This window comes from Phasianus colchicus, chromosome 8, assembly GCF_987193195.1.
Source record: "Phasianus colchicus chromosome 8, bPhaCol1.hap1.1, whole genome shotgun sequence".
Taxonomy (NCBI): domain Eukaryota; kingdom Metazoa; phylum Chordata; class Aves; order Galliformes; family Phasianidae; genus Phasianus; species Phasianus colchicus.
Genome location: NC_143443.1, coordinates 26,676,788 through 26,690,439, shown reverse-complemented (window position 1 = coordinate 26,690,439; position 13,652 = coordinate 26,676,788). Strand labels below are relative to the sequence as shown.

Below are 13,652 nucleotides of genomic sequence, written 5' to 3'. Positions count from 1 at the left end.
CCATACATCTTTAATAACATAACCCAAACATTTTCAAAGCACATTCAGGCAGTAGATTTCACATCACAATTGCTGAATTTCAGTCCTGGTGATACTGGTTTCATTTTTTTTCACTGCAAACCTAAAGCAATGATGTCAAACTCAAGATGTGGCACAAGCTTCATTTCATCACATCGATTTCTCATTTACTTGACTCTTCCCACTCTACATCTGTTGAAGAAAGACGTGGATTTTTGCAGTACCACTTGCTGCATTTCACTTTTGCACCTGCTGAAAACTTTGACAACAGTGAGATACACATTGCCACAAACATCTCATAGCTAATGTTGGGAAGGAGGAAAAAGAAATAGAGACACCTGTGGTTATTTAGCCAGCTACAGGTCAGCTAATATTTTGGCTTGATTTGGACAGGCACGCTTTATTGTTTCCATATTGAAGATGTAGGCATGGCAAACATATTTAATAAAAATATTAAATGTTAAAACAGTTTGGGGATTGTCCAACAAATTTTAGATTTTGAAATGGAAACCAGGCAAGAGTTAAGGTCAGATCACATTCTAGTGATATTGTATTATTCAGCTTTTAGTGCACATTGCTCTGTAAGGAATCTTGCTCTTGGACATAGTGATATTTGTGGTTTGACAGCATCTCACCAAAATGTCCTTCTTAGCCTACAGGCAGGAGAGTAGGGGGGAAGCAAAATTCTTACAATACTTTATCAGTTTTATGTCAGCAATCTCAGATAATGTACAAGTTAATAGAACGTATGCAAAGTGAATGATGAATTCTTACATTAGATATGCTTCTCTCAGAAAGGGTAAAAATATTTAGGCAATGTGGTAGAGGCTCACCTGCATACATAAATGCACACAGAGCTTCAGCACTGGAGGGGGAACCCTAGTGGTGCTTTGACACTGTGGATGCAAGGAAGAGCGCCTGGGGACTGCAAGACTTACTGTGAGACCTCCAGGGTTGGGAAAAGGGAGGAGTCAGTATGAGAAAACCCAGAGTGGGAAAGGAGGAGGATAAGAAAAAAGGGTCTGCTCCTTTATAAACCAACACCAGCCATGCCGTCCACCCAACAAGGAGAACCTGGCCTGCCTTCTCACTAACTTTGCTTCACTCTCTAATCATGTCAGGAATCAAAACTGAAGTTTTACTAAAGAAAAGATTGCACAGGCACAAAAAAAAAAAAAAAAAAAAAAAAAAAAAAAAATTGCTAATGAGAAGGGCACTCAAGATCTCATTCATATTAAAAGAACCAAAAAATTGTTCCATTCTAATTCACAACATGATAAACTTTGCTGAAACACGTTTTTATCTCAATTCAGTTAAGAAGTGCACTGCCCACAGCTGGAAAGAATCCTCACCTTACCCATTCCCTGCCCCACTACAAGTAACATCCAAAATACATGGATTTTTACATTAGAGTAGTGAAGAAAGGATTCTCTACTGACCACTTGCAACTGCACTGTAGAATTGGGAAACAAGCTAGACACAGTGCTGGGGTTGGACAGTTTGTTTTTTGTGTTGTGGTGGGGTTTTTTTTGTTTTTTTTTTAAAGTATTATATTTTGGTGCAATTGACGTGAAAAAAAGAAAAGCTATCTAAATAAAGTCTGCCAGGACAGCAGGCAGAAACTGCACGTACTAGCTGGTTTGGTAATAAGAAGTTTTAAATTAGGAGTAATGCCCATAAATAGTCTTCACAGAATGGTTAATTACACCATATTCTGTAGTTCTTAAAATCTTACAAATGGCAGACAATTCACATGCACTTTTAAGAGAACGTTTTTGCAGTCTCCCAACTAACTTCTGGTTAAAAACATGGCTAAAAATACAGCTAAGTGTGCAGCACAAAAAAAAACCCTCAGCAAGGTGTTATGAGCAATCACCTCACTACTACTGAGAGGTACACAGAGACAAAATGTTACAGCATGACACAGCTAAATATACCTCCTGGAAAAACACAGCCTGATGAAGAGACAGCCCGGTGTTTTCCACCCAGTGAGGCAGAACAGCAGCCCCGTAACACAGCCAGCCTCAAAAGCCTGTTGTGACAAGAGGACCAAGCTACTTGCCCTGCCTTACGTAACCCAGTGCTCCTCATGGCCATTTAAAACCAGCGTACAGCTGCATTAAAGAATATCAAAGGACTCACAAATTAATAATAATGTAGGCAGGCAGTATAGGGCAGTATCAAACAGGCTTCAGTGCCTCCAACCACCAACTCACCCAGTAGGCAATTCTTCTGGATGGCAAACGCAATTTGTAACAGAACCTGTTTTCCAGCGGATTAACTCCATGCCTGCCCATGCTTAAGCAGATTGAAAATTGTGAAATCCTTCACAACATGGCAAATCCTGGGCCAGACAGCAAGAGGATAAAGACTTGCAGAAAGAGTGAGGAAAAGCAGGATGCAGGCACAGTAATGGAGGTGCATGCTGGTGTGCCGGTGCTCTGCCTGCAAGCTGGTCTGTAAGGGCAATTATCTGCAATCAGCTGCACTGTGAATTCATTTCAAATATTTCCCATTGCTGTGATAATTGTTCATCTCTCACTAGGCTCCCTGATCTGGGCAAAAAAGCAAAAGATTTTCTTAGCCTGTCTATAAATCTATTTGAAGCATTCTGATTTTAGAAACAAAAAGATTACAATTTCAGAGCTTTCTGCCTCACTACCAGGGTTGAGTGCATCATTATAACAGATAGAATGGATTTTTTGCTACATGTAACCAACTGTCCATCAGTTAGGAAGTCACAGTTATTTTGAATTATTATTGACAACATATAGCTTACAAGGAATTAGGGAGTAGATAGAATGAAATCTTAAAAAGGTCAGAAATTACATATCAAAGTTGAAACATTCATATAAATCAGTAATAAGCATGGTGCAATATTTACAATTTGCAGAATGTGTAACAGAATCTTGCTATGGGAACCAAACAGACAGAAGCTAAGCTGAACCTAAAAGAAACCCTATAAATCTGTTTTAAAACAAGCTCTGACAAGACAACAGCAAAACCACTTCTTATTACTTTCAGTTATAAGTAAAGAAATACAAATGAAAACATGTTCAAACACCATTGTGAGCATATGAAACACGCAAGAAGGCTACAGATGGGCTCTGGGATGGGCAGTGTGGAGCAGCCCAGGATGCTCAGAACAGCCCCAGCTCTGCAAAGCGGAGGAGCTGGAGTCCCAGGGAGGCTGAGTCCTGGGGTGTTGGGCACTCAGAGTGAGGAGCAGCACGGTGCTCTGACATATAGTAAGGGCTACCCACGTAGCACTGCATTAGCAGGGCAAGCATAGAGAAGTTGAATGTTCCCCTCTGTTCAGCACTTAAGAAGCGTTCAAGAAGTTCAAATAATTGCAGCGTTGATATTAAAAAATTGCTGGACTTTTAACAAGCTGTCAGCGTTCACTGGAATAACATCCAGGGCATCAACCCAGTAAAGATCAAAGAGGCAGGACTACTTAATCATTATCATAAAGCCAGTCCAAAGAAAAAAAGAAAAAAAAATGAAGGCAAGGACAAATCTGCCCGGCTGACAACACAACACCAAGGCCCCACAAGGGTCTGACAGGAATTGGAACCCAGACTCTAAAGCTGAAGCTAGCCAAAAGCAAGTGGTTCACCATTCCTGAAGCTCAAGAAAGCAACCAGAACCGCATCAGTCATTTTCTGACTCCTTGGGTACACGTAGCAGTGCCTCTATTTATTACACTCCAGTTCACAGCTCCAGGCTTTAACCACATTAGAATACAAACATTTGAAAATATTCTCAACCACTGTGTTTGCAGGTATTAGCATGGCAAGCAAATCCAGGAACACAGCTGAGCTTCTTTCAAACTGCTGAAACTGAAGAAGGGGCTTTTAGATAAAACCACAATAATTTCTTCTCAATATTGTTAGATCTGCTAAAAAAAAGGGAAATGAAATTAAAAGCATCACTGAGAAGCTTTGCAACTAACCAGCCATTGAATAAGGTGGCACTACACTCAGTGTAAGACAGATATGAAGTAATGCAGCTGCACACATCTGGTTTGCTGCCTATGCTACAGAGAACAGGTGCAAGTCTTGTGAAAACGTTTCAAAGTAGTGAAGAAACCACAAATGATCTAAATAATGGGTTAGATGGGGGAAGGGAAGAACAGAAGAGAGCCTTAAGAGACATTCCAAGTCTGGTGTAGGCAGATTCCCTGAATTACAATCTAAAAATATTTCCCTTGCAGAACAGCCCTGACCAGATTCTCCATAGAATAAAAGTTGCATTCACAGACAGAAAACACAATATTTAGAGTGTTAAGAAACTTGCAGAAGCTGTGTAGATGCAATTTCAACTGTGTTGACAACAGTATTTTTATTTGATTTCTATGTAAAAAAGGAAAAAAAAGTCAAACACTTGTACAAGATGCAACAGTCTTTGCAAAGAAAATATCAACTTGATTATGCAAAACAAGTCTTTCAATATAGCGTGGGGGAATGCAATAAAATCTAGATACAAGAAATGCAAAAGGCAAGCTCAAGTAACAGCCTGCAGATTGAAGCATTTGCTTGGCTTCAACCCAAAGCAGTTCCTCTGGCTTTCATCCTTCTCGTGCTCACTGCCTGACTCACGATAGCATTCACATTCTTCCATTCTAAACTTCAACTTTTGATCTCCCTGGAAAGGACAATTTACCAGATATGGTGATGAAGGCAGAGTCCACCTTGTGACCTCACTTCCACATTTATTCTTGGAGATTGTTTTGGCAAAGCTTCCACATGGAATCCTTCCTGTTAACACTTTTTCCTATGGATGTGACCAGAGATTCAACAGCAAAGAGAACAGGTAAGTTCTGCTTTTGCACTTGGAACGTATACATGTTCAACAAGTGTAAGGCTGAGCAGCAGAGTTAATACCAAATTATTCATGACTACAAGGACAAGAGCAAGGTCAAGCACTTTAGAACTTCAAAAGACAAAGTCACCAAACAACAAAATGACATACTGTGGAGAAGCTGCTTTAGCAGAGGGTTTGATTTGATGATCTCCAGAGGTCCCTTCCAACCCCTACAATTCTGTGATTCTGCGAATTCAACCAATGTGACATAAAGTGATACATATGGGGGACCAGGAGAAAGACACACCTAGCTGCACACGTGGAATGATCAGCTTCAAACACTCCACTCATGGTCAGAAGCAGAACTTGGAAGACCGATATACACACTGTAAATGGCATGGAGATAAGGATGACAGATAACCTCCAAATGCAAGAGCTGGAGTTCATTAAACGTAGCAATCAAAAGCTGTGTCCAAAGCAAACTCGTGGACTTTGCCAAGGATGAGAAGAGTTTAAAGGAAAAAATGGTCCAGCCCCTGGACAAGAAGTCTGTTGAGAATTCCTAAATAGAAAAGCTGCACCAGACTCAGGAAATCCCCAATATGAAAACGGTTTGGATCCGGGGAAAGGGTCAGGTTAAGTCCTGTATGTACAGTTGTCCTGGTTTTATGCGGACATTTTATTAGGGCCACAATTGGAGCAGGATGCACTCTTACAAGAAAAAATAGGTACACAAAGAGAAACGCAGAGCAGCTTTGCCATCAATAAACGTGTAAATAAATTCTCATTGCTAAGAAAAAAATTATAAAAACATATAAACACAACAAAAATTGCTTCAGGAAGGTGAAGCATAGCTACTGCTACCAAAACTCCTAGTGTCACATAGGATTTTCTGGACAGCAGAGATGAAAAGGAGGAAGAAGATTCTGAAATGATAAATTGGTGCATTTTCAATGGTTCTATGGGCAGTAACCCATCTTTCCTCAAGCCACATGCAGTGCATTTCTCCTGCTGTCATCTAACCCATGCAATCCTACCTGTAAGACTTCCCAAGCTCATCTAGGAGCTGAGTGCCACCAATAGCAGTGGTCCTGCTCTCCTGCTCCAGGCCATGCTGGCCCACTGCTCCTACACTAGTTCCACTTTGAGTAGAAACTTCCTTGTACTCAGCTAACTAAAGTAACAGAAAACAAAAGTAGAGAAATCACAAATGTTTCTGTTGGTTTAGTGAGATAAATCAACTGTCCAGGGAGTCATTCAGATGCAAGAGGCAGGATCGAGCATTAGTTCAGTCGCCCTTCAACACAGCTTTTAGCTAAACCTGCAAAATAGAATGAGTTAAAAAGGATGTTCTGAATGCTTTCAGTCAAACTCATTTTTAAGCATGTTTAGCTCTCATTCAAGGAATCCATTTATACTTTAAAAATAAAACGGTGCATATCAAGACCTCAGTTACCATGCAGCCTACTAAAATCGCTTGCATTAAAAATGTAGAGGCAACATATATGTTGCTGGAAAAGTGGTAAGGGAAGTCCAACAAATAACTGGTAGCAATGACTTGCTGTGTACCTAGAGCCTGAGTTTGCTGAGTTAAAAAAAAATCTTTTTCCTAAGTACAGAGAACAGTTTTACCATTTACTGGTTTACTGTGCGAGTGAGTACAGTAAGCTATTATTTGGAATTAAGAAATCTTCTGAATACTGGAAAGACTGGGAAATTTAAATCATCATCCTCTCTATTACTGGATGCAAGGGACCAAGCTGGTACTACATTCTGAAGAGAAAAAAAGGCCAGAAATGCACACATCTGTTCACTAACTATAGATAGTAACAATTCCCCTTTCATATAAAGACATTCTGAATGCAAAGCAACTTTTCCCCCTGCTGTAGTCACCTCATCTGAGTTTGTACTGCCTAATGACTAAGGACACCTTGAAGTCCAAAACAGAACCAAATACAAGATTGTATCCCAACAGCTCCATGTTTGAAGGTTCATCCGTTATAGATCCTTATCAAGACACTACTGCACTAACAGTCCAGTTGTTTCATAGCAGATTCCACTTCAAATCTGATGGATTACATGCTTTACAAACGTTTTGTAAAATATTTTACCTTCACTCAAGCTTTTAAGAAATGCTTTAGCATTAGTTTCAGGTTTCCCTGAAAAAAAATCTCCTTCTAACAAATACTAGCACTTGCCAGCAGATAAGCATTTCTAGAACCTTATTTGGAAATCACATCACCAGCAGCATATTGTCAATGAGACATTTATCAAAGAAGGAACGGTACCACAGGATCGAAGAGAAGATCAATTCAAAGTTTAACAAAGGAGAAAAAATAAGTGGAGATTCCAAATGGCATCTAAGTGCTACAGTGCTATGCAGAGCATTGAGCCCCAGCTCTCCGAGAGCCACAGCACCCCACCTTTCAGGCCTCAAGCTTGAGCTTTTTTGTTGTTGTTGTTGTTGTTGTTCAGAGCAACCTTTTGCAGCAGGTCTACCAGCAAAAGCAAACCATGGGTTCTCTGCACACTTGCCCACCAGGGTTGCTAACCAGCACATCACAGCTAGGTGCTGCAAGACTTTTCACAGAATCACAGAATGGCCCAGGTTGGTAGAGACCTCAAAGATCATGCATCTCCAACCCCCCGACAGGCCAGCAGGTCACATAATCTGTGAGTTTTCAAAAACACAAAGAAGTAGACTAGCTTACCATCAGATATGTGAGCCTCAGGCCATAGAACAATGGGGTATTTTTGAAAAGAATTTGAAATGTTCCTCGTGATATTGCTTTATAAAAGATAATGGCCTCATTTTACTTCCTGCTTTGGAGCAACGAGAATTTCTGTGTTATTTACAAGTTGATAATACAAGAATGTTTACTGTTATGTTCAGCTTGGCACGTAATATTTAGGAGCTGTGCTATAAATGTACAGATTAACATTGTTGGGACCGAAAAGACCAGCAGCTTTTAAAGCGTGCACACAAAATGTAGAGAACTAACAAGCATTTAAAGAAACAGAGAAATTCCATTGGAAAGTAAGAAATGCATTTCTCAGTTGTGTCCAACTCAAACATTTCATCTTTGTACCAGAACAAAGACACATGAAATTGAAAATCACAGAAGTGAAACCATCTTATCTGTTTTTGCCACTTGAGGAAAAAGGTTTTCAAACACTTATTTTGTATGTTTGGCAGCTGTAACTGTGTTACTTAAGCTTAACAATTCTTTAGTTTTTCAACGGTTTAATTACAGGCAACCTCATCAGAGAAGTTTGCTCTGCATCAAGTCTGCAGTTGAACATGGGAACACCCCACAGAAGCTTAGCAGAGCGACAGCCTCCTTGTATTTGTGCTTCTAAAACACCTTCCATGCTGAGCTGCTGACCCATAGCAATAAAAAGTAACGTACACATGCATTCATGATTCACTTATCTAAGTTTCTCCACGAAACTGTTACATATCACCTCTTTCAAGACTGCTGTGAACAAGTACATACAAAAAGGATGTACCTAAATGGAAACTTAACAGATGAACTCAGCAAACAAAACAGCTGAGAGACAAAGCACTCCCAGCAGCAGCAATATCTGCAGTATCATACACACCTACAAAAGGTTTGCAGAGGGCAACACCAAGCACTGGAATGCAACATTGAAAAGCTTTTTCCTCGCACGCTGCTAATTTAAACGTCTGCAGAACTATCCCCAGCTGAACTCCATGGGCTGACTCTGCTGGATTACATTTAATAACCGAGCCACAAAATGGACATGGGTAAAACACTGACAAATGCATAACATAATTTAAGAAGCTAAGTCAGTCACAGTTTCTCCAATGGATGTATGAACACACAGCATGTTTTGGTTGCAAACATCAGCTCCATGATTTCCAGTACGATTCTTCAATTAGTGAAAGATTCAGAGGCCGTGAGGTTTAAAATGAAGTGTCAAATAATAGGTCAAAATTACCATTCCTTAGTTCTCTCAGGGGAAATTCCTAGGACTGCTGAAATGCCAGTGCCAACTGAGAAATTGTTTCATCAGAAAACATACATTAACTATTTAATTTCTGCTCAGTAAAATCCTGTTTCTGTGGCTATGACAGAATCCATTCCAACAGCACCTGCAGGGAGCCAAAGACTGACACCAGCAACATTACACTTCTTCCTTCATGCTGTACACGTTGTCTGTACTGCACATTGCTGATAATTTGACAGGTGTTTAAGAAGTTCCAGGAGTTCCTGCTATCCAGAAGAAGTGATATCACATATCTACCAGATCAAAGTGCTGGAGGAAACAAACACTGCTGGCTTGAAAAAGATCAAAACAAAAACATTTCCCAACCTTTGTAAATGTTAGTGAACATAGCGACCGACTTCAGTAACATGTACCCAAGCCAGTGCAGAAGTGTTAACAGGAAGAAGTCCCACACCCACTTTAGAAATAAATGAACAAATAAAGGTACAGGAATTTACTCACAGTGTTACAAGGGCTAAGCATCTTGCAGGAGCTTTTTCTACCCACTTAAAGAAGTTGCTTCAACTTTCTTCCATGAAGAATGAAGTTCTGTGCCCCCTCCCTAACAGCACTAACCAGTGCTTGTATTGTACAAACTGGAGCCACACAAGAAAAAAGCTTATGATACACTCTCCCTTTTATGAAGCACTTAAGATACTGAAATACTGCTTGAAAACAGTCTGATGAAGAGATGTATCCCACAAATCTGAAGCTATTAGGAACAACTTAGCAGTTATTGAAATACAGCCATTCCAGCACACTTTCTGTCAGGGACTGTTTAAATCAATACACCACTTCTATATCATTTCACGTAGCCATCTTTCATTGTTCTGTAACAACATTTGGAAAAAGCAAATATCATCCATTAAAAAGTCATAAGAATCAACAACCATGCATACAACATTTGGCCGTATTATACTAAGCTTCCACACATTAATATATTCAGAACTTGGAGAAAGGAGAGGCTTTCACAAATCATTAACCTGCATTATTAACTGTTATGGCATCCAACAGCTTGCTCATGGTAATAGCATGTGGCACCTTTTCTACCTTCTCTTACCATGGTCATATCCCTCTGTAACATGCCCATAATGTGTTTATAACTTGCAACAGCTCATAAATGATTTATAAAGAAATCTGAAAGTAAGATGTGCCCTTGTATCTTCTCTTTTTCTTTCAAACCATCTGGGCTCCAAAGACACAATATGTGGAAGCACAAGGCAAAGATGAAAACAAGATCTAGCTGGTTTTAGGATGATAGATGTAGAAAAAGGAGGGTTGCTTTGTATGAAAAATTACATCCAGGGTATTGATTACTCTCACTATAAGCCAACATTGCGACAGTATGATCAAGACAACAATTTTATGCACAGTTTAAATAGAGCAGAGCACCTGAAAAGGAGGTAGTTTACATATACCTAGCTGAACTGCAAGATCAACTTCAGCACAGAACTAAGCCTTTAATCAGTGCAATCGCTTACCAATTTCAGCAGGTAGTTGCTTGATTTTGTTCTCTCGTATGCTAAGCATGGTGAGTTTTGACAAGTTTTTGATATCCTTTTCCACAGTAGTTATACGATTAAAGCGTAGGTAAAGAGTGGCGAGAGAAGTCAGTCTGTACACCACTGAAGGAATCTCTCTCAGTTTGTTATGCCGCAGGTCAAGCATGCGCAGTTTCTTCAAGTTATCAAGAGAGTCAGGCAAACTGGTGAGTGAATTCTCACTCAGGGCCAGTGTCATCAGGTTCACGAGACAGCCCACCTCTGCTGGTAGAGACTGCAGTTTGTTACTGTATAAATAAAGTTCTGTTAACTGCGTTAACTCTTTGACAGCTGATGGAAGCATGTGTATAGACCTCTTGGACAAGTCCAAGCGCATTGAATTCTCTTCCCGGCATTTATTTAGCTCTTTGATCACTTCAGCATTGCTGGATTTTTTGCGGGTACCTGTGGCTGGATTAGGTCTTTTTATCGTATTGTCCACTGAAAAAGCTACCCCAGGCTGCGTGCTACTGGAGTCTTTCTTTCCATCTTTGGCATCTTTCCCTTTGGTCTTGGGTTCCTTCTCTTTGCTTTCTTTCCCAAATCCTCCAGAGGCTTTGGCCTCCTTCTCCCTTTCTTTTGACGACGGGACTTTTGGATCCTTCTCTTTACAGTCCTTTTCTTTTCCTAGATTACTACTCATGGTGACTCAACACTTAGCAAGCACCACATGAAATCCACTTCTGAAGTTAACAAGAGCAATTCACTGTTGTGGCTACAAGGATCCTTAAAACGTGCAAGTGTTGAACCAAGGGAGGAGCTTCAGAGGTGCGATAACCCATTTGCTACATATTGGTTCTGAAGGCACTCTTTTCCTAATCCTGGTCTCAGGAGATTCAGCTGTTAGAGATTAGAAGGTCAAGTGCTCCGTATTAGTACTTCTGTAACAGAGGAGAGAAAAGAAGCCAAAGTTAGCATAAATATAAAACCTCTCTTCCAGTTAAGAGTTGAATGTTTCTACTTCAAGCCAGCACTTGTTCAGGTTAATATTTGTCCATCACTTAAACAACAGCAAAAAAACTGAAAAGCCCAATGGTAATACAAAAAATACTACATCCGTGGCTCTGAAGACCCACTGCAGAAGACCTATAGTAATTAGTATACGTGGAAAAAAAAAAACCAACATAATTCTTAAACATAATACAGCCTTATGTATTTGTGTACAGTAGCACATTTCAGTTGTGAGCCACCCTCTGACGTCATCGCTAGTTCTCAACACAACACCCTGGTCATAAACATGAATGTTCTTTATTGACCTGATGGAAGAGAGATCTGCTTTAATTTTAAGTGCCTGTCTCTTCAAACAAACCTATAGTCTCATTCTTTCAGCACAAGAGAGCCTCAATTCAACCTGCAGTGAAATCTAACGCCGCACTGCAACACAACACTGTGCTTTGAGATCTGCTTTCTGACCTGCTGAGCCACGAGCTGTGCTCTGCTTCCAGCACAGGACAGCATGCAGTCAGCAGTCACCTGCAGAGCTGGAATATTAGAAAAAAAACTGAAGTTCATTTTCAAATAAACATACTGAGAAGTCAACTGAGAGCTCTGAAGGAATAAATCATATTATCCTTCCAGACAAGCAAAATTAGGAAGGAGTTTCTCGTAAGGATAGGTTATAGCACGTCTTTTAACAGTACCTTGAGCTTTTCCACCAATGGCTATAATGCAGACTAACTGAAGAGATGTCTGAAACCTGCAGAGCTCCTTTTACCTTTCTACAAAATCATCATCACGTGTCACAGACAGCAGCACAGACTCACGTATGAATTCAGAACGCTGGGCACCCCCCCCAAAGGACTTCACAATTCTGAATACTCTCAAGAGGTTTTCCAATTTATCTCCATGGAAGAAAATAAAAGGACAATCAACAGCAGCAAGAATTTCATGTTCCCACATCAGCCCACCATTTAACCTGGAAATAACTTTTCTTTGCAGGGCAGCATTCACTGTCAGAGTACTGCTGGCAATCTTGAAGAGCCCCTTGCTTTTCCCAGGCACAGGAGCTGCTAGAATCTCCTTAAGGCCACCACAGGAGCTCTGCCTCTTCCCTGACATTCCATCCTCTGCATAAGTTCATAAAGCTGATAACCAAAATCAATTAAATAATATTTTGCATGCTTGAACCATTAGCAAGAACCAGAACTAGAAAACCTTTCCCAGCCCTCTGCCCGCATTCATTCCTGTGGCAGCATCACAGACTGTGCTACAAACCCCACAGCAAAACCCTGCTGCTCCCAGTAACCATATTCTGGAGCACTCTGCTGCAAAGGGTTACAGCAGGCTGGGAGCAGCAGCTTTTAACTTCTCTCCAGCACAGAGATTCCCAAAGCAGCATAAGCTGGTTCCTTACTACATACTTAAGATTTTATACCCAGCTTTTAAACCATCCATTAACCTGTCCTAATCTCAAGATTACCAGCCTCGCTACATTCTATTTTAAAACTTCTCTGTGCTGTATAATCTACATGCTTGCAAACCTCCAGCAATAGGAAATGCAATGGCTACATGCAAAAACCCAGCTGACAGCAGGGTAAGAGCCTCCAGTGGCTGTCAGCTGGTCTTCAGCAATAACACACTCTGTTTCTAAATGTTTGTAAACTCAGCTCATGTAGCAGTGCCCAACAGCTACAACACAGATCAGTGTTGTAAAGTGACAAAAAAAAAAAAAAAAGAATATTTTTAAAGATAAAAAATAAACTTTAAAAAGGCTGCTGTTTTCAGTTCAATTGAATCTAAGAGACAACAGTGGAGACCTGGTGAATGTCTCATGGGCAATGCAGAGCAGGTTTTGAAGGAGACTGAGAAAGGAGAGAGCTGGAGATAGGTGCTGGTGCAAGGAGCTCAGTGGAGCAATTTTACTGCCTTCACCAGCAACAACGTGTAATTGTATCTGGGGAAAAAAAGCATGTGTGGTGCTCCCTGTTACAACATGCTGGCTCAATGTTTCATTTTCTATTAAAAAAAAAACAAAAAACGCTTTTGTCTATACAAAAGCATAAAAATTGAAAAAGAAGGATTGAAATCATCATCCAGAAGACGAAGACAATTCCTGGCACAAAATGGCAGCAATACAAATGGCCACCGCCAGACAGCTCAACCTTCCCTCCACATTCAGGATGCCAGAAGGCAGCTTGCAAGCAAGCAACAGACAGCTGTGGCTCTGTAACAGAACCAAGAGCAGCACACAGAGTGCAGCACACCTCCAAAGCACCGTGCCAAAGCCATGGCAGCAGGCTGACAGCTAAATGGACTGCACCTGTAGCATTTCTCTCT

At 40.5% G+C, this 13,652-nt stretch overlaps 1 protein-coding gene across 9 annotated transcripts in view; it reads right to left on the bottom strand.

The window, feature by feature from the left end:
- Positions 1 to 13,652, bottom strand: part of SHOC2 (SHOC2 leucine rich repeat scaffold protein) — a 56,920-nt gene that overhangs the window by 23,242 nt on the left and 20,026 nt on the right. For 7 of the 9 annotated variants that reach the window (XM_031597484.2, XM_090145500.1, XM_031597483.2 and 4 more), the window contains one exon: positions 10,317 to 11,257. In XM_031597484.2, the coding sequence (XP_031453344.1) occupies positions 10,317 to 11,019 (703 nt within the window). In that variant the 5' untranslated portion in view covers positions 11,020 to 11,257. Of the gene's footprint in view, positions 1 to 10,316; positions 11,258 to 11,789; positions 11,858 to 13,652 lie in introns of all 9 variants that reach the window. The other 2 variants (XM_090145499.1, XM_090145498.1) reach the window with 1 other exon arrangement.